Source organism: Xiphophorus hellerii, chromosome 6 (assembly GCF_003331165.1).
Source record: "Xiphophorus hellerii strain 12219 chromosome 6, Xiphophorus_hellerii-4.1, whole genome shotgun sequence".
In the NCBI taxonomy this organism is placed as follows: Eukaryota; Metazoa; Chordata; class Actinopteri; order Cyprinodontiformes; family Poeciliidae; genus Xiphophorus; species Xiphophorus hellerii.
The window spans coordinates 19,683,786-19,704,501 of record NC_045677.1 but is presented as its reverse complement, the minus strand read 5'-3'; the positions used below and the strand labels follow the sequence as shown (position 1 = coordinate 19,704,501).

Below are 20,716 nucleotides of genomic sequence, written 5' to 3'. Positions count from 1 at the left end.
CAAAAAAAGATTTTTCACCCTCTATTTACATATTAACTTCTTAAGATTTTTATGTGTGAACATCTAATGTTGAACATATAGTTAATGTAATTTGAAATACCTGAAATAAATTTTGTGGTCTTGGATCATTTTTGATTCATTTATTATTCACATTTTTTAACGCACTTTGCTTCATGGTGATTATTCTGTTTTCTATTTTGAATTTCAAATGTTTTTAGTAAGATAATCATTTACTAGTACCACAATTGGAAAATTTTGCAATGCCACATCAAGAATTGGTACAAGAACCCCAAAATTTAAAATAGAATAGAACGTATATGTATACTTATTGCACAAAAGAGAATTACTGCATATAAAAACAATCATGTGTATTGGATGTGTTTGTTAGTCTATGTGGGTAAATAGCACTGCAAGGGCTTTGTTTTAATTGCACTGATCACATTGAATAAAGCTATTTAGCTTTGTCACTTTGAATAAAGCTAAATATATTTCATTTTAAATAAGAACTCTTGCATTGAAGTTAGCTCTCACAATATGGCATATAAAGCCTATGAATGTCTGATACGTCTATAGTTTATTAAACATTTCCCTTTTTGCCCTTCTCAATGAATCGGTCTGTTCTTTGAAACAGTTTTCCATTGAATGTTTACATCTAGTCAATGTGTTACAAGTAGTAGATAAGCCCTTTTATGGCGAGGATCTTTTCTTTATTTGCTGATTAGAAGGACAGTAGAAGCAGTCATGCTAGAACAGCTTAACTTTCACAATTCATGTAACTCAATCAAGACAGCCTCAAAAGTGCAGTGCCTACAGTGTTGAAATATCCATGGAAGTGGCATGCTTTTATTCAGAAGGGGCAGTCAGTCAGAGTTTTGACCAGTATCATATCTTAAATGTAGGAGCATTAAATCACAATAAAATCTGTACTTAATTTGTAAGAAATGACCCAAAAACAAGGTTCAGTGCATTTTTATTTTAAAATGCATTAAAATAATTAACAAACATAATAAATAATATCTGACAAATCATTTTCCATAAATCAAAGAACAGTAAGTGGAAAATAAACATACAATCCATATCCTCAAACTTCAAGGTATTAACCAGGATTTCCTTAACAGAGCATTGACAGCATAAATACATAAAAGATTAGGCATACATTTAAAAAATGTAATATCTCTAACTAAGGACAATACGTTAATTTGGTTACAAAAAGAAAATTCTGATGCATAAATGACAAGTTTCCATATTTCAATTATTTTCTCAATAAGAGCACAAAAACACTCATACTTTCTTGTGCGTGGCAGGTTTTGAAAAGTTGCCAGCAACCTCCTGTTAGGCTGTTGATTATTATACCTGCAAATCAAAAACATTCTCTTAAAAATCACATGCAGCTCTAATAAAGAGGTCATCTTTTTCTATAAGGGCTCTTTTTTTCTCAATCTGGTAAAATAAAGTGCTGACAAATGTTTAGCTATATTTTTAAAAATAGAGTATTCCCTTTCAGATTGTTAACAGGTAATAACCTCTTCAAAAATACTGCTCACAGTTTTAAACCTCATCAAAACATGCTCAATATACCGATTCAAATAGTCCATTAAACATGTCTTTGGGTTTTCATTCTAAGTTATAACGCTGTTACTAAACTATAAGAAACAGGCTTGAAAAATATTCAGATTGTTTTGAAACATGCATTTATGCCGGTAGAATATGAATGTTTGCGCTACATGCTAATCTGAAATTCAGTGATGTTTTCAGATGAGAACACCCAACTCACAGTCAACTACTTGGTAAGTCACAAAGATAAAGCTTTGTTTTGGATTCACTTTATTTTAAAGTAAACGTTTCCTTCATTTCAAGTTTTTTTATACTTAGCTGCAGTAAATAAAGTTTTTCACATCAAACAAACCAAACAATTAAGAAACAGTGTGTAAGACTGGCCCCAAATAAGAATATGTAGAGTATTTGAAGATGACTAAAACACTCTAAAAGGTGCCGGTATGTTTGAGTGTGTGCAATGCTGAGATATGCGTCGCCACTCATGATACCAAAGTATCTTGTGTGCCTTCACTTGTTTTTATCCTCCAAGCCACTTTCTGCTCTCAGCGCCTGACTGCTGGCTGAAATGAAGCTGATCCAGTGTTTGAGCTCCTCTGGAAACTGTGGACACTCAATCTGTAAATAAACACAGCATTAAACACACTCTTAAAATTCACATGAAGATTGGAGCCCTGAGTTCAAGTTGCACCAAATAACCAACTGACAGTAACCTTAAAAGTTTAAAAACACCCAAAAAAGTAATGGTTATACCAAATTACACATTCAAATTGCAAACACATTTTTATATTAAATTTTTCTTGATACGTATATGTGCACTCCATGTAAGCTTGATTTATCAAGTTGCTTGTTTATTTTCCTGACTTGTATAGAGGAATGTTTTTAGTTGTTTGTAAAAGTTGATTTCACATTTTTGCTTATGAAATACAATTATTTGAAAATGACCTTCGATGGGAAGTTTTTAAATTATTCTTTGGTTAAGAATAATTCATCGAAGAATGAAACTGTTGCAACTGCTGTTCTTAAACAAAATGTGCTCCGAAATGTTCATATGATCTAAATATTTTCCCTAACTGTGTTTATGTATTATCAATTACACTCAATGTGCAAAACTACTCACCTGCTTCTTGTAGGTAAATTCCATGATGCTTTCTGGGCTGCTGCCCACCACATTCTGCCTGCAAAGCATGACTGCAGATACAAAGCCATCTCTCTTAGACACGAAGCGCTGCTCTAGGTAAAAGGCCTTATCATCCCAGCCTAGCACTTTGGTACGAATCTGGAAAGCCTCTCTGAAGGCCAAAGAGCGCCTATACCGAATGGTGGAGGCCCCTACTACCATTTTGGCCCCAAGTTTACGTGAGGCCATGAACAACCCATTTCTCATGTAGTGGTGGAAGCGAGCAAAGTCACACTCCCTCAGATATCTAGAGTTGTTCATATGGCCCAGGTAGTCTAAATCATGAGGAAGGACCATGCCATCAATACTTTGCTCAGCTAGAATGTCTTCTATTCTGGGTAGGAACCATGCTTCTACAAAAACCTGGGCCCCCCGCAGGAAGTACCACACATCCAGGTTGCAGAAGAGGAGGAGGAGGGTGCTCAGCACCAGCAGCAACATCTCTGGAACAAGAGTCCAAACACAGATTCAACGAATAAAAACTAATGAACCAAATAATAATTTACAAAGGTGTTTTAACAAGCTGTATGTATAGGATGGCTTAAAAATACTTCCAATAATATACAATTTTTGATTAGAAATGTAAGAATACATTTTAGCATTTTACTAAATAAATACTAATACTAATCAACTTGAATACATATATGAATGTACGCAATATAATGTGAACTGGACTTTCCAGAGCCGCTTACTATGTTTCCAGAATTAAAGCAAAGAGGTCTTATACTGTATACCCACAGCCAAGCACTGCAACCTTGACAAGAGTGGGAAGTTAGCGCAGCTGCCTTCAAATAAACCTGCTATGGAAGTCAAATCTGTTAGCCTAGCTGTTAGCAGTAGGAGGCTGCCGGCCTATGGAGGTAGAGGGGGCAAATTCTGACGCAAAAGTCGCCACTTTGCATTAAACTATGGCGCAATACCAGCGCCGTCCAAAAACGTATCAGAAGCATATATCTACAAGAGTAAAACTCACCGTGCGTCCCTCAGAAGGCGCTACCACAGGACGGGATGCAACTTCAAGAAGCCGGTAGGTTCAACGGACATGACTTCCTGATGTGTGACGACACGGACCTTCATTGGCTGACTGTTGACATGGTTACAGATTTATTATGCAAATACGGCTTTTCGTCTTGGTTTTTTAACTGCTACCTCATGGAATACAGTAATAATATTTTTAATCAAAAGTATTTTAAAAAAAATTGTACAAAACGCTCATCCAAAATCTACATATTGCAAAATTCTCCTATGAAAGAAAATGTTAACTATTTCAAATAAAGTAGAAAATGTTTCTTTCCAGAATTTGAAAGCAGGCTTAAATAATTTAACATCTGCTCCAATAAACTGTATTTGCTGCTTCATGTACGTTGCTTTCTTTATTTTTATTCCACTAGGTTACAATAAATTATCCTGACCAGCCGTTCAGACCGAAAAACACATTCTTTATAGTAAGAAAGACACATTAGGATAAAAAGGAATTTGATAACAGTAAAAAAAAGGAAAAAATTACATTATAGCTAGATTACATGTTCAATTAATCTGGTAATAGACAAGACTGAATTAACAAAGGTGAAAAGTCTTAACTAGAGTTTCTTATCTTTTCCAGCGATTTATAGCAGTCATACAGATATGTTCCCTCTGAATATGAATGTTTAACCTACATAAAACAAGCAGATGACAGAAAAAACACTTAGTCTACATGAATTTGTTAATTCGTGGAGTAGTTGTTCTCATAGTCCTATTGACAGAAGAAATACTATATAACAACCATTTACCTTGTAAATTTTAAAATGGCTGCTCAAACATCAGCTCAATTGGAAAACATAGTCTTGAAGTTAGCACCCGATTTGAACATTGCAATTCAGCAGTTCAATGAGTAAAACTAGGTCATTAAGTGGATATTTCAGAGGCCACAAATGAAAAGCAAACTTCTGCTCTTAAGGACGACACCAAGTCAAATTAGTGAGAGATATAACGTTAAAGCTAGACGCACTAAACAAACAACCTGAAGCTAATGGGTTTTGAAGAAAATATCTTAATAATCACAGAAGTATTACATGCCACCTGAAGTTTATCTTGTAAGTTTAAAATGATTTAAGCTCTTTAACACTGTTTGGATTCATGACACTGACTGCCTCCATGCAATGCAATGTTGATTCAGGAATTACTGCATCAATATTGCGTTGCATGGAGGCAGTCACCCTGTGGTTCAACATAGATGTTAAGAAAGTTAATTGCCTTTAACAGCACCTTTCACCATTGATGACTATGGTATCTCATCTTCCACCAATTTCTCCATAGTATTTAGGTCCAATTGGCTGGCCAGTTAAGTCTTACCAGGGCCCAAATGAAATTTAGAATTTGATTTAATCTCAAAAGAGGACATTTTATTATTGAGCAACAATCTAGTCCTTTTTTCCCATTAATCAAGGTAAGATATTTCGGATGTTGTCTCTGCCTAGACAGTAGCTTTGTACGGGAGGCATTGCAGTTGTGGCCCATGACCTTTATAACCTTTTCTGAATCCCTTGAAGCTGCAGTTGACATGTTGTGAAACTTTACTAAACTATCAAATACAATCACTTTACAATTCCTTTAAAGCTTCAACTGCCAATTTCTTGGACATAATTTTCTATCACTGTTTTGTTCTTCCACTCAACTTAACATTAATATGCTCAAATACAGCATCCATTTTATTAACACAGAACAGTTTTGGATTCTAGACATCTGTCAAGGCAGCAATCTTCCCCCATAAGACCGTAACAAAACTACTTATTTAATCAGTCTTCTATAATATTTTCATTTCTTGAGAGATTGCATTTTGTGTTTTAACTAGCTTTGAAAAATGAACAGAACTAAATACTTGAATATATATCAGTGTAATGGATTTATACAAGTAAAGAGCATTGGACTTAATTAAATGAACAAATGTTTTGCTCTTTTCTTGGCACACACCTGTGTAGAAAAAAAATGGCACTAGATGTTAACAGCTGCCCTCAGATGGTACAACAGAAACAATGCATTCAGATTTTAAAGCTCAAGAAGTCATTTTTATTTCTAACATTTTTGTGCTTTGAAAGCATATTTCGTCCCAATAAGAAACTCACACCTTAACCCATGGATTAGTTTTATTGCTGTTGCTATAAAACCTGTCATACATTAGATATTTACAGTTACAAAAGTTGTGATGTAACACCATTTTTAATGCAATGTACACCAATATTCCTGTGTTACATCTTTAAATACTGGGTTCAAAGTACCCTTAGAGCAAAGAACAGGCACAACAGTGAAGTAGTGACATAACTGTGCAGATTATTAATTTCTCTCTGAGACAATGGTGAGTCTCAGGGTAGATATACTGTCCATCCAACTATTTGTTCTTCTCCTCAAGACCACTCTCAGCTCTCAGGGCCTGGCTGCTGGCAGAAATAAAGTTGACCCAATGCTGCAGGTCCTCTGGAAACTCAGGAGGCTCTACCTACAAGCAGCAAAACACAAGATTATTTTCATTTGATACTAGTATGTGCCCAGATTCATCCTATCAGCCTTCACTTCCTCTCTTACCTTCCTTTTACACAGGTGCTGTAAGATCTTGTCAGGGCTGCTGCGTATCACACTCTGCTTGCAGTACATGACGGCACACACCAGTCTGTCTTTAGTGGACACAAACCTTTGCTCCAGGAAAAAAGCTTTGTCATCCCAAGTTACGATACGACTGCACAGATCGTAACCTTCTCCTATACACAAAGCCCTGCGGTAGCGAATGGTTGTGGCCCCCACCACCAGGTTGGCTCTGAGGGCCCGAGCTGCTTTGAACACACCGTTACGCATGTAGAGAGAGAAGCGGGCGAAGTCGCACTCCCGGAGGTACCGGGCATTGTTCATGTGGCACATGTCGATGTCACGTGGGGTGACGCGTCCTGTCATGACCTGCTCTCCTGTGACGTCCCACACTGGAGGTTGAAACCAGGCCCGCAAAAGAACGGCGCCCGCTCGCAGGAAGTACCACACATCCAGAGTGCTGAAGAGAAACACTATCGCAGCAAGGACCCACACCACCCACCACATCTCTGTAAGGACAGGACAGATGGAAATAAATGATGATATGATGCTGTTCTCTCATATTTGTTTTGATTGTAATGTTAAATTACAGGTATATGTAACTATAGCATATTTTTTTTCATCATAAGCTTTGAATTCAGGGCCCCGACAGATACACCATCTTCAGCTGCAGCTGCCACTAAATACATCTTGGATTAATTAGTACAGTTTGCTTTTCAGTGATGCATATTTGCCACTGTGGATTCTTAGTTTTTTCTCTTTCTGCAGGGATATAAACTGACTTCTAGGGTGTTTTCTTGTACTTTTCCTTTATTCTTATATCTCTCTTTCCTTTATATTTCTTTTCTGTTCTTTTCTTTATTCACCCCCTCTTTTCTGTCTCCATGTCTATTGCATTTTAAATGAACCTAAAGCATTATAGCAAAAGTTGCAAACAAATCTGTTGGGCTTCTTCTTAGTATTCAGAGTGCTAAATTGCTGGACAGGACACAATACAAATACAAAAAAGATTAGAGCGTAATTCTGTACTCAGGGGTAATTCAGTCATTTAACTCAGTCATTTAATTCATCCCCGTTTCAATGATTAGATTCATTGAAACAGGGATGAATCTAATCTGCTGTTTTATAGTGTTTTGTCAATGGCCCAAAAAGTTCAATTTCTTTTACAACTACAAATCACAGAAAAGAATTTTTAAAACATGCTTTTATTTTAATCTTCCACTCTAGGAGTTGACCTGAATTCAGAGTCCAAATAAATCCAAGTTGTAACGCATGCTTGTAAAACAAGATGCCAGACCCTGAGCGGACTGGCATCAGTCTGAACAATGGAAACCCAAAGAGCACATTTATCAAATAAGTCATATCTGATATTCCAAAAATAGCTAATTCAGTTAATCAATACAATAAATGTACCTCCCAGAGCTATAGCTGTTTAATGTAACAGAAAATGTTTTAAGAATCTTTAAATATGGTAAATATAATAATTAGAAATGTAATGTATTTACATTACATTTAGTGCTGCCAAAACAAATGGTTCAATGGTATGTGGAACTTTAGTCCTAATAAAAGTTGGTGATTGAGACAGCTGACAAAGCTTTCTGTCATTTGAAATATTTAAAAGACGTACATCGTTAGTACCACTTGTCTTTATTTAATTCTAACTCTCCATTTGATAATGTTCACATTGCACAGAAACCCCAACACTCTTCACTCATCCAGGAAAACTGAATGCTACCAGTGAGACTCTGCAACCTCCTGGTTTAGAAAACATTGTAATCACAAGCTCAGCTTATCTGCATGGCCCAATTTGGATTGTATTGGAGTCTGTCTGTATGATTGGATTTAACTGACTTCTTTATCATAGAGTTACTTCAGGAAACATGTTGTGATTAAGCGCTACATAAATAAACTGAAATAAATCAGATTCTTTGCAATACGCAAGTAGTTTACATATTCCATATTTTACGTTGAATTCTGCAGGCTCAGTGGTCAGATGGCGACATTTTGACTCATCATGGCTTCACAAAAGCCTTTTTGTATACTACACGTGAAATTTTAGTTCCACGTAAAATTTGTGAAATTATTTACCTGTTTGGAATTCATACACATGTAGAGAAAGTGCAAGTTTAAAAAATTGGCCAACAAAAAACATTGTTCAACTCATTACAACGTCTGTGTGAAACTCACTCAATATCCAGCAAATAAAACTGTTTATTGGTCTCGCTGAAATTCTTGAATTTTCCCAAGTCTCAGCAAATCCTGACAAAATGTTGCACTAAAGTCTAAACTTCCCACAAAATAGGAGCCCGCAAACAGGTTCCGCAAGAAAGGCAGGCTATCCCTGCATGAGGAGTTTGTCTTAACAAGCAGTTTCAGTGAATTAAGAGATTTCCACTGATAAACTATTTTCTAAAACTCTAAAAAAGCAGTTTATGACTCAGAACCATGACCCAGAAATACTGAACATATTTCAAATTCTGAATCTTAGTTTAAGAGGTCCTGCTTCAGAACGAAAATAAAATCTAGCTAATGTGGTTTAAAGACATTAATAACCAATACGGTAAGGAAGTAGATGTATCTTATTGAACATAATGTAAAACTTTACAACATTCAGGCATGTGGGAAAACTTCAAACTCACCTGCCGTGTCGTGTCTTGTAGTGTCAGCAGTTTTTAACTGACACTACAATACACGAAGTCTTTAACTCTAAAGACTTCCTGTAATGGGTTTCACATTAAAAGACAAACGATGTGGTTCTTCTTAAATTGACCTAGAATGAATGGAGGAAAAATGAAATCATACCACTGGCCTTGTAAACAAAAACACTGAATGAGTGTGTGGAGTTAAGTGAAGACCAGGTATATGTCGTTGTAACATACTTTTAAATTAACATTTACTTTGACAAAAAGAGATTCATTCACTTCCGGTAGCTAAAATGACGTAATGCAGACTGATCGAGTGTACAGCGGTAATTGACTCTTCAATCAAACTCAAGGATACTTTTAATAGTCTCAAGATTATGTTAAATTCAATTTTCAAAATTACTTAATTTTATTAACTAGTACAATAAAGATTCGATGTTTATTTAACATTGTGACGCCATAAGAGTCCAACTTGATTGTCATTTCAAGATACTTGACTGATGTATGAATAACAAGCAAATACTTGATTAATAAACACAATTTGTCTTTAACAAAATATCAAGTAGAATTTAAAATACTATACAAAAAAAAAATCACATGCTAACTTGATTAGTAACAGATTAATACCACACATAAGAACTAAGTTAAACATGTAATAATAATGCATGTTAATTAAAAAAAAAAAAAAAGAAAAAAAAGCATGCATCCAAGTTATTTTCTAACCAATGTCATCTTAAAGTCACTGTGGTTATTTGAAGAAAAAAAAAAAGAGATGTTCCCAAGAAGATTCACTGAATTTGTTGAGATCTGTAATCCATCACCATTTTCTTCATGTTCCAGTCTGACATTAGGTCACTCATTTCAAGCTCATGTCCTGGGCCAGCCAGTGGATCATGTTTGTGTCTGAATGAGAGGGACAGCGTCATGATTAGAGCATCCTTTTAACATCATTTTAAAGACGCAGCTCGAACAAAAATGTCTCATAATTTCACATTTCGCATCCTGGTTAGTAATAACGCAGCAGCTTCAAATTTCAGTTAACAAAAAGAGATGCAGATGCAGTAGCTTACTGTTTGAGATGCTCCTCGATGGCTTTGCGTTCATACACAGTGCCATAAACTGTTTTCACAGGATCAACAAACATCTTTTTGGTCAGAGGACAGAGCAGGTGTTGGGGAACAAACTGTGGCACAGAATCCACCAGTTTCTTCAGGAAAAAAAAAGATACATAAATGTTAAATTTATCCATGGACTATTACACCACCAATACTGTAAATATGCCCATTGATCCACCTTTTCCATATCATCCAGAGACTTCCCTGCATGTTCCTCCGTGTGCCTCTTGGCTTCTTGTTCGTACATCTCACGGCTTGTCAAGAATTCCTCAGCCAAAATGCTTAAAAAAATAATAATTTAATGTATCAATGAATTTTTATATTTACAAGCCTTTTGGAGAAGCAGAAGTTAAAGCATGTGGATTTTATATTCAGATAAACGACCATGTGAAATACTAAAATATTCCTCACCTATCCAGGGGATCATCTGGCTCAGGAATGATGAGCAGCCCATACACAGCATCAAAAATCTCTTTCATTGTGAGGTGTGCATTGTAGTTTCGGTCGAATATGTTGTGGCAGATCCGGCCCACACTGTTAACGTTGCAGTGGTACACCTGTCATGATGTTAAGAATTCTAACTACATAAAATGAAGTTACATATACTTGGCAAGAAATATTTAATGTTTCCACAAAGTGTCAGGATACGTTTGTGACAAAACGAAGGACTGGAGGTTTCACTGGGTAGTCGGGTCCAAACTGACAGTACAGCTCAAACACGCCCGACTGGTATGGTGTGTCAGGAGGGCCCTGCATGAGAATCTTCCAGAATGCTGAAAAGATGAGACTCTTAGCACAGATGTAATAAAAATATTTTTTAAATAGAGAAATTCTTTATTCATAATAATCTGTTATATGGTTCATAGATTTACCACCTAGTTTTTACAAATTACTTTTTCATTTATGGCACAATTATTGGTCACTTTTAAAAAGTTAACCTGCAAAAATTGTAACAGGGAAAAAAAAAAAATCAACTTACTGAAATCAGACTCTGATGGAAAGACTCTAAAGAAGGGATGCGGGTCACAGTGCAGACTTCTGAGTTCCTCCAGGATCCGTTTTTCCTTTTCCATGAATCGTCCATCCTTTGACTCACAAATCTTCTTTTTGAGGGTACTGATTAAGAAAAAAAGGGCTGGAATTGTCCATTTATTCACAGAAAAGTGATGATGTCTGCTACCTTTCAGTAAGGGTCACTCTGCCATTTATCTGACTTGGCAAGAATGTCTCTGGGTATTCATCATACCCATGAGCAGCAAAGAGGCCCATTAATCCAGACTAGAAGGAATGAAAATAAATACGTCATAAAGCCATAGTGTTTCATTCATCTTAACTAAATGCAGACAAACAGTCATGACAGACCTCAGAGATGGAAGATGCATCAAGTTTTTTCTTGGGTTTCCTTTGCTCCAAAGACAGAACTGTCTCAATTTCAAAAAGCTTTAGGCCATCTTTGGTTGTCTGAGGCTTGAAACAACAACCACCTAGAGATAGAAAGAAATTAGAGCAAATAAAGAAAAGCTTCAAAACATTGTTTTTCTGCTGTGAAAAAACTGGTAACTAGACTCAATAAAAATAAACCTGTTGCATTGCTGATCCCATGCAGCATGTTGTTCTCCACATTTCCCAGGAGGATTGAATCAACAGTGATGTCAGATTTGAGCAGTTTCACTGTCACAGCTACAGGCTCTGTCTGGGAACTAAAAAAAAAAAAATACATTTTTTTGCACCTAAACAGACAAATGGAGGACAACCTATTTGTTAGGCCCAGTTAAACTCAAATTTAAGCTCGACTCTCAGGAGGAGGGTGGCAAATGTCACGGTCGGGCAGCAGTGACAACAGAAAAAAAAGAAAAACTTGTAAAATTGCACATCATCATGACCTCACACAGAGTAAAGAGCTTGTGGAATCCAAACAACCCCATTTCTTAACACTGCAGAAGGGTTAAGGATGTGCGTACACCTTGCGCAAACTGATTATACACAAGGAAAGACAATGTTAAATTCTTCAAGCTTAATATAAGATTTTCCTAATCAACAGAAAAAGTGATTAAAATGTAAAGTGAAGCAGAAGGAAATTTTACCCAGAGTCGTTTCCATCGGTAAGGCATATGATGCGAAGTCTACAATCTGGGAATCTCTCCTTGACTTTTTCAAGCTCACGAGCTCCTCGCCGTAGCGCATCATACAGGAGAGTACATCCATTTGCCTTCAAGTCACGCAAATGTTCCTACGAATGTGGAAGAGCATGATAAAAACCAAGTCCTGTTATGTAGCAGCTGTTGCAGGGATTAAACACCGATTTAAGTCATCCCTAATTTTTTAATGCAGTTTTCTAGAAGCAACCTTTTTTCAGTTAAAGTCTACACAATGTAGTGTGCATGTGTTCTTATAAAAACAAAAATGCATGAATGTAAGAACAGTATGCACGTGGATGTCTCTGCAGCCCCAAGTTATCAGGCCTCACTTATCTGGGGAATAACTTAAAGGTGTAAACATACATTTCACCTCCGAAATCGACTCTGCATTGATTTAAGAAACTGAAATAAATTGTCTTAGACCAACTATGGCTTTTAAAATGTAAAATTATAATAACACATTTAAAGATCATCTTTTTTACTGCAACAAAGTGCGTACCTTGAACTTTTCCAGATTTTCAGTAAATGTATGGAGGGTCTTCACAAAGGAATCAAACTTCACAAGACCAATGACATGATGGAAATCGTAGGCCATGCTCCTGGTAGCGAAGTTGTCAAAAAGCTCTTTCACAGCATCGATTTTCTTTATTTTTGCATTTTCATAGCATTCTTCTTCCATGGAGGAACTGGTATCCATCAGTATCTGATGAAAACAAGTCAACATTAATTAATTTATGTCTGGACAACTAATGCTACTTTATTCTGAGTTATTTTAGAATTAGAAAAAAGAAATACAAGTATTTTCACATATTACCAGTATTGCTTCTTTTGGAGTTCTGGTAGTGACAAATGTTTCATCGTCTCTGTGGTCACCAGTCCTACATCACATAAAACTTGATTTTATTTTGTACTCTTCTTATGGCATATGCATATATTGTATCCTATTATGTACTTACTTGGCAGCCAAACTATTCAGATCCACTAGTTTTACTTTTCCATCCAGGCAGTCATGTACATTGATCATATCAGGGGATCCTTTGTCCTTATAGAGATAAACCCCAATGTTGTCTGGTTAAAAGGAGGAAAAGAGCAAATAACCTTATTGAAAAATAGTTCTTTAAAGATAAAAAACTCAGCACACCAGAGATAAAGGCAAATGTAGAGTGGATATTTTGTCCTTTTTAAAATCATGGATGTTGGACTGAAACAACTGCATGTTCATATTATGATCAACCTTCGCTCAGCATAACGAGGGAACTCCGAGTTGATCCCAGATCCTTCAGCTGCAGAGGTGGAGTCACATTGAGACAAGTGAAAGCTTTTAGTCCTTCCACCATACTTCCAAAGGTCCATTCAACATTAACCTGAAAGCTAAAAAAACAGAACGCTGCAGAGATTAGTAAACTAGTATATTTCAAAGCTTTTGTTTGTTGTAAACCTTTCTAATCACTAATTAACTTTTTTGTAATAAAACCCTTTTGAGGGATCTATTCAATGTGGGTGTTTTTATGGCAAGGTAAAATTTCACCACAAGGTGGCGCTGTATTTCATGTCTTACCTAAAACAAATCTTGACCCTTTGTATTTTGCTCCAAGAGACCAAACTATTCAATAAATGTTCTTAAAAATGAGCTGTCCTATTTTGGAGTCTTTCAAGGTTTTCAAAAGTGGTGGCTTTTCTATACTTGTTTAAAATATTTTGAAGATCTATTAAATATGTTTTAAATGTTGAAGTCTTTGAAGAGGAGATACATGTCAAGTCTTTAGGCACACTATGGAAGCAACCCTATCGTAAAAAATCTAACACACACTTCAGTCCAAGATTAACAATTCTTCTTAAACAACACAAGCATTATTCAAATATTAGTTTGAGGATACATACTTGTGACCAGACACCTTGTCGTGATGAATCCAGAGAGGATATGACCGGACAGAGCGAGGGATGCTGAGAAGTATCTTCTCCACATCAGCAGCTCTCTGGAGGGAACATTCTCGCAACGGCTCTTCGGTGCAATTTGGGATTTTAATGCCATCTAATTTAAAGGGCACAATCCGAAATGTGTACAATACCAAACTAAACCAAGAACACCACACATAGAAGAGATGGTACTGGTTATGGGTTCAACTTAGTAGGCATTAACACCACTACTGTTAGAACATTACCATAATATAAAACTCTGGAAGCTAGTTAAAAATTGAATGAACAGCCTAACAAGTTTCAAAATAAAACTGCAGAAAGTGAGAAATCATGAATGTATGTTGTCCACGAGTAATCAAATAAGCCATTTATAGTGCTTAAGCTTAAAAAATACCCTTGATTTTGTCAAGAACATCCGCTCTTTCAAAGACGGTTGGCACTCCGGGAACTCTGACTGGCTCACAGAAATGGTTACCGTCTTCGGACACAAGACTGATCGGAGTAAAGTCTTCATGCTCAGTTGTCTGGTCCTGTTGATGTGGAAGAAAATTTTAATAAATGACACTGGCTAAAATTAATATAAAACTTTACAGAAAATGAAGATACGCGGACACGGACGGTGGCAATTTGAAAAATAAAATAATTTCATTACTTTTGCTTTGTTGATGAGGTGTGCCCAGCAGTACAAGGAGTTCTCAAAAACATCCTGGTCCTCAATAGTTTTTTCCCCACTCTGTGATCCTTGCTTGGGTAAAAGCTCTCTGAAGAGCATGTACAAGCTCTCAACAACGGCAATCTGCAGGAGATCAGTTAGTACATCGTCATAGTTACTGTTACAACATACAAAACACAGTGAATTAGTTAAGATAAAAAAATATATTTTCTAATGACCTCAAAAGTGACTAAAAAGTCACCACATAAGAACAGCAAAAAAGAAAATCTAACTACAAACCCCCTTGTGATGACAAATACGTCCTCTCTCATCATGCTTAAATACTTAAGTCTAAGGTGTTTATGCTTGTATGCTTTGGGTTAATTGCAATAACAGATACCAAGTGGCATGGCATTTATTAATTCAACTAATGATTATGGTAATCAAAAACAGTGATTTGTGATATTAATAGCGGACGTGGATTTTTTGATTAAACTAAATTTGTGATCGACTTTGCAGTCAGCATGTTATCTTCACTAGATTCTGCTGATCAACAGTTCTAACATCAGACAGACATTGCAGATCACATATCTCCACTTTGTGTGCATATGCAGGCTGGGAAGATGCTGTCTTGCTCTTGCTTTGCACTTTGTCATTTTGCAATTGCAAATACCCCTTAGAATCCATAGAGGTTACAGGTTCATTACTTTATTACAATATTATTACCAGGGTGGGTCAGGGCTAACCAAGAGATGTGATAAACACTTGGAGATCATGAATTGAAAGGATGACCTAATAGGAGCTTCATATAGGCTCCAAATGCCCAGGAGAAATCGCTCAGTTTTGGCTCATTGTGTAAAAATACTCATGAATCCAACAATTTGAATGTGTATGTGCTAAGCACAATTGCAGAAAAATAAGACCAAAATGAATACCTTCAATATTTACAAAGACAGAATTAATAATAGTAATTCCATGACTTGCCTTCTGGTTTCTGGTCACTCTCTCTTTTCTGCACAGCTGATGCAAGCTCTGGACGAGGGGGTTACATCCAGTCAGTTTTCTTATGTAGGCAAGCAATATTTTGCGGGGTACGTCTCTATGCTTTGCCTGAAAGCACATAGAAATACATATTTTAGAAAAACTCTTAAGACAATTGAGAACAATGGCTACTTTCAGAGAGTATTAAAAAGAAAAAGAAAAGGATTTATGTGAACAGGCCACAAAAGAAGCTTCTTTGACCGTTAGTCTGAATAACATTAGGTGAATAAATGATAGCAGCAGGACAGTACTTACAATAGCATAAAGAGATGAGAAGAATACACTGATTCCTATCAGGGTTTGCGACACTGAAGGCACAACATCATTAAAGTAGAACATGTCATCATACGGAGTTTCTTTAGAAAAAGATGACAAACTGAAGAAAACGGTTGAGCCTTCCGAAATTCCACACTTCTTCAGTGTGTCGCTGATGGAGTATGTCCCTCTGAGGACAAAAATTACAACAAAAAACAAGTGACGGTGCTGAGGACTACCTGTGAAAATAAGAGGTCAGTACAGTAGGAACAAAAAATAACTGTGTAGATTTACTTCTGATGAAGGACATGTCGTGGGATGCCACTTGTCTCTGATAATTTTTGTCTCAGGGTTGCCATTGTGTCACTTTCCAAGTCCACACAAACGTCAAAATATCCCTTGAAAACAGAAAAATAGAATAAAAAAAATAAAAATCAACCAGAATTAAAAAAATGCTCTCCATATTTTCATTCCTAATGAAAACTAAAACTGCCATATCTACAAGATATTCTAAATTAAATGGATAGATGCATCTAACAACTTTACTGTTACTACAAACAGTTGATTTTTAGTTCTAAGGGCGCTGATCAATGAATTTACTCATCTTTTATTTCTAATTAATAAAACATACTTTACCAGTGTGCTTCTAGAAGGAAGAAGATTTAAAATTTCAGTATTAAAAAAAAATTATGCCAGAGAAAGCAAAAATTCTGTATTTTACACATTTTATGGGATGCCTACGGCTCACTGAGGTTGTGAGAAAATTAAATACTCAGCAGATAACAGGAAGGCTGAACAGACCTACTCGATTTAATCCCTTGAGATTTCAATCCATGGTGGACTTGCAAATGTTGGTAGCCTTTTAGAAATCTCAGCTGAAGCAAAGTTCCACATTGTCTAGGAATGCACATGCTGACTATTTTAGTAATACTAGCTACACTCAGCTGAAATATAAGATGGTAAAGACTAATAATAGTTCCTTTGGGGAAATCATAATAATAAACAAAACCTTTACCGACATACACTTAAGACTGAAAATTGGCCCCAATATTCTCACTGCCGCATCTCTTACAGTAAGCAGATCAGCTCTACCTTGAGCATGATGTGGCATCGAATGACTTCTGTCCCATTCGCTTCACAGGGCTTTTGCTTTGGCATTTGAGGAGCTTGTCTTAGGTTTTCCTTTGGAGTGAAAATGGCATAGACTGTGTCACCATTTTGAATATGTCTCTCTTTCAAAGACCCTGAAAAATAAACCAATTCATAGTTAAACTGTTAAACATGGTTCTGTATCAAACAGGTGCTGAACATTTATAATTCAAACATAAAATAGGAAAGTGGACAGTAACTTTCCATTTGCTAACTTTTAAAAATGCCTACTAGGATGCATCTCTGCTATATTGCCCAATCAAAATATTATTCGCCTCATGATCTTCAGAGTCCAAAGCAACATAAACAGCCAGGAGGCTGAGAGCATTGGCATTATGTGACTGTGATATTGTACATAGTAGTCACAGATACATACAATGAAAGCTCTACAAAAAGTATATCTTTGTCCATCTTAGCCCAAATCTCTGTAGTCAAATGTCATTTTTAAAACTGTTGTCTTAAAAATAAGCATGCAAGTTAGTAAGTGCTGCCTTAGTTCACAAATACTGTTGATGGGAAAAAATGAAACAAAGGAATTAACCAAAGCTCTCTTGAATATTTTTTTACTAGTAGTTCAAAGTTCAGTAGTTCTGTGTCCCAAATCTGTTTCTTCTTCTTCTCAATCTTTAGCAACAACGTTGGTTTGTTTTATGTTCTAGTAAACGGGTAAAATGCCTTCTAATACAAAAACCGTCTTTATATAAAAAGAACTTATATCAACTCACATGTATTGAAGAAGGGATCATCTGTCAGGGGCATCCCATCGACGGTATATAAGCAGACCCCCCCTAGGGTGTTGGCAACTTTTTCAAGGTAAGAGATCCGTATCATCAGATCTTCGACAGTGTTTTGTCCAGGGTCCATATCTGTAACATTCACATTTGTGGTGTAAATTTCATATAGGGGCTAGTATTTGCTGTCTTCATAACTAATTGTACTAGTTTAATATCTGTTTTTAAGTTTAGAACATTCAAAGTAATGACAAAGTTGTCCTATTTCTCTCCTACCTTTAATCGGTTTCCGTTCGGGGCATTTAGGATATGTGTACCACAGACTAAATGAGTTTGAAGTCTTCAGTGGTGTCACAGTTTGGACCTGTCGCTGGGAAGCACTTAGTTTTTGAATAAAGGTTCTCATGTTGTTAAAACGATTCTTTTCCACATGACTTAAACCTGAGAAGAAAAGAGAGAACAAATTAACATGCAAACAATGCAAAACCTTTTTACCTTCTTTACATTTGTCATGTTAAAAATAATGCTTCAATATCATTTATCTTATGTGATATACAATCACAAAGTAGTGATTATTACGTGTAAAATGTAAGAAAAATTAGTTAATTTTTTTTAAATTGTGTTTTTAAAACAATTCCTCTAAATAAATAGAGTCCAGACAAACAGCCCTCATAAGTCTCCGATGAGTAAATAGAGTCTACCTGTTTGAGATTTAATCCCTTAGTAAGTCCTTACATCTAAGTCCTTACAGACTAAGATGTTTGTTAAGGAACACAAGTCAAAAGGGCTGCATCATGAAGACCAACAAACACAACTGATGCATCAGGGAGAATATCTTTATAGGAGTTTTAAAGTTATAATTCACATCAATCCATAATCTAAAAATTTGGTCAAATATTGCACAATTGCAAGTCTATCAAGACACAGCTTAACTGAGAAGCTGAGCAAGGACAGCATTAATCAGAAGGCAATCTGCAGCTCAGGTAGGACAATTTGTTAAAAATTATTCAAAATTCAATTCAAAAATACTTTCTTGATCCCAAAGATAAATTAAATATGGAATGGCAAGAAGAAAGCCATCCTGTGTTACCATATTTTGCCTTGGTCAATTACATAGAATGAAAATAAAACAGATTCAAGTTTGTTCTTTCAACAGGACAAAATTTTATATGTTTAAGAGGTGTGAATATTTTTGCAAAGCACTATGGACATAAAAACCAATATCGCAATGACAGAACTTAAAATTTCTACAATTTGGATATGAACTGAACCTGCATTTCTTGTGAAATTACCTTTGGTGTGAAGTACCATTGCAGAAATAAACTCAATTGAATGCCATGAGCAATTTATAATCTTCAACTCCACATGAAAAATATACCGCAACCCAGAAACATGCAAGACTTTGACCTTGCTTTGCAAATGGTTCATATTGATGCCATATTCAGAACCCTCACCAAGGCTGTGTAAATCCTCATCAGTCACTCCATCAACAAAGTCTTGTTCATCTTTCACACCCATTTGCAGAAAGCTGGTTGTAGTAGGACTCCAGTCTGTACTGCTGGAGCAAATTAAATATGGCATCCATCCTTAAGAAATAAGCAAAATATATCAAGTTATTACTGTATAAAAACAGAGAGCATTGATTCTGGGATAAGATTCTCAAAAATCTCGAATTCCCAGTCTTGTCAAACTTGCACAACGCTTGTGCAGAGTTAAGACATCAGTCATTCAGTCCATCTTTACCTATATTCATTTAAAAAAATATTGCCAGTATAACTTTAGAAATATTAGATATTCTCCTATGAAAGTATGCAACTACTAACAATTTTGCTTCATATAAAATTCCCAAAAAACAATGAAGTAAAACATTCACATAAACCCTGAAACAAAAAGGCAGGTTAGCTTTCAATTTGCTGGTATGGTCGAAGGCTAACACAAACCGACCTAGCCTACATTAAACATAGCAAACGTTTTTAAATTTCTGAAACAAATTAAACATCTCCAATATTTTCTGTAAGACCGGGTGTATATATAGCTTTTCAAATAGTTCAAATGTCGACATGGCAAATTCCTCCAAGTGTTAGCATTGCTTCCGAAAAGTAGCAGTCCAGGGTAGCTATGTATCCACATTGTAACTCGGTTAAGACCTACAAAAATAAGCATAAACTTCTAAACACTTCTCATTTTCTAAAATTAAAACGCTCTGGAAGAAAATAATGAAAATAACAGACAATCTGCTTACTTTTCGCCTCTTACTCTGGCGTTGCAAATCTGCCAACGACAGAGTAAGAAAAGTGCCTATTGGCTGTTCAATAAGACGCTTAATTTGCACAATTTGTCATTTGCTTGCAAAGAATAGAGAGTTGCTGGGTGCAGCCTTACCCTCCGCCTGGCAGGAGCCAGAAAGAGGAGCTTATCCAAGGTGGAGCGAGATCAGAAACAAACAGATCGAGCTCATTGGATAATCAATTTCAAGTATGAAAACACTGGGAATAACACACTCAGAGAATCATTAAATACCGATAAAGTAAATTATATTTTTAAAGTAATTCAAGGGAGTATGCATCGTCTGATCAAAATAATAATTTAATCGAACATGAAAGAAATTAAACGGAATTAACGGAAGTACTTTAACTGCAGATGTTCGTGTTTTTATGCAGAGTGGGAGTCTCATCCTGATTTTCTCCTAATGTGACACAAGTGAAGATTCTTTATCTTATCCCCGAAACCTCGTGATCAGACTAAGTAACAGTATAACAATAGCGCACTGGCTCATTTGGGTTT

The 20,716-nt window shown here is 36.0% G+C and overlaps 3 protein-coding genes across 5 annotated transcripts; all 3 read right to left on the bottom strand.

The window, feature by feature from the left end:
• Positions 1–953: 953 nt before the first annotated feature.
• On the bottom strand, positions 954–5,720 carry LOC116721193 (protein THEM6-like). Its single transcript, XM_032564759.1, has 3 exons — positions 3,708–5,720; positions 2,675–3,177; positions 954–2,172 (listed from the first exon to the last, which is right to left on the bottom strand). Exons 2-3 carry the CDS (start codon positions 3,173–3,175, stop codon positions 2,065–2,067), a joined length of 609 nt encoding a protein of 202 aa, XP_032420650.1. The 5' UTR covers positions 3,176–3,177; positions 3,708–5,720; the 3' UTR covers positions 954–2,064.
• A 121-nt stretch (positions 5,721–5,841) lies between these two features.
• Positions 5,842–9,080, bottom strand: LOC116721192 (protein THEM6-like). The gene is made up of 3 exons (XM_032564758.1): positions 8,932–9,080; positions 6,296–6,801; positions 5,842–6,209 (listed from the first exon to the last, which is right to left on the bottom strand). Exons 2-3 carry the CDS (start codon positions 6,797–6,799, stop codon positions 6,102–6,104), a joined length of 612 nt encoding a protein of 203 aa, XP_032420649.1. The 5' UTR covers positions 6,800–6,801; positions 8,932–9,080; the 3' UTR covers positions 5,842–6,101.
• Positions 9,081–9,271: 191 nt separating this feature from the next.
• LOC116721189 (uncharacterized) lies at positions 9,272–20,384 on the bottom strand. Of its 3 annotated transcripts, none has more exons than XM_032564748.1 (25): positions 20,315–20,381; positions 19,387–19,518; positions 18,209–18,373; positions 17,927–18,067; positions 17,145–17,296; positions 16,347–16,450; positions 16,053–16,242; positions 15,741–15,866; positions 14,757–14,900; positions 14,499–14,634; positions 14,069–14,219; positions 13,422–13,558; positions 13,144–13,255; positions 13,002–13,065; positions 12,687–12,890; positions 12,134–12,279; positions 11,631–11,749; positions 11,412–11,533; positions 11,230–11,327; positions 11,029–11,165; positions 10,698–10,822; positions 10,461–10,606; positions 10,228–10,330; positions 10,005–10,141; positions 9,272–9,837 (listed from the first exon to the last, which is right to left on the bottom strand). In XM_032564748.1, exons 2-25 carry the CDS (start codon positions 19,511–19,513, stop codon positions 9,723–9,725), a joined length of 3,201 nt encoding a protein of 1,066 aa, XP_032420639.1. In that variant the 5' UTR covers positions 19,514–19,518; positions 20,315–20,381; the 3' UTR covers positions 9,272–9,722. The 3 variants fall into 3 exon arrangements, 2 of the variants coding, with proteins under 2 accessions (XP_032420639.1, XP_032420640.1); XM_032564749.1 differs by lacking the exon at positions 20,315–20,381 and adding an exon at positions 20,175–20,305; XR_004339547.1 differs by lacking the exons at positions 9,272–9,837; positions 10,005–10,141; positions 10,228–10,330 and having other exon boundaries at positions 10,698–10,838; positions 20,315–20,384.
• Between the last annotated feature and the right edge of the window lie 332 nt (positions 20,385–20,716).

Excerpts from the sequence above, each read along its gene's own strand:
- LOC116721189 (XM_032564748.1), bottom strand. The coding sequence starts at position 19,513 with ATGCCATATTTAATTTGCTCCAGCAGTACAGACTGGAGTCCTACTACA. Across the intron at positions 13,066-13,143 it reads CTGAATAGTTTGGCTGCCAA|GACTGGTGACCACAGAGACG; the intron begins GTAAGTACATAA and ends TATGTGATGTAG. Across the intron at positions 11,166-11,229 it reads AGAGTGACCCTTACTGAAAG|TACCCTCAAAAAGAAGATTT; the intron begins GTAGCAGACATC and ends TTTCTTAATCAG.
- LOC116721192 (XM_032564758.1), bottom strand. The coding sequence starts at position 6,799 with ATGTGGTGGGTGGTGTGGGTCCTTGCTGCGATAGTGTTTCTCTTCAGC. Across the intron at positions 6,210-6,295 it reads AGCACCTGTGTAAAAGGAAG|GTAGAGCCTCCTGAGTTTCC; the intron begins GTAAGAGAGGAA and ends TGCTGCTTGTAG.
- LOC116721193 (XM_032564759.1), bottom strand. The coding sequence starts at position 3,175 with ATGTTGCTGCTGGTGCTGAGCACCCTCCTCCTCCTCTTCTGCAACCTG. Across the intron at positions 2,173-2,674 it reads AATTTACCTACAAGAAGCAG|ATTGAGTGTCCACAGTTTCC; the intron begins GTGAGTAGTTTT and ends GTTTATTTACAG.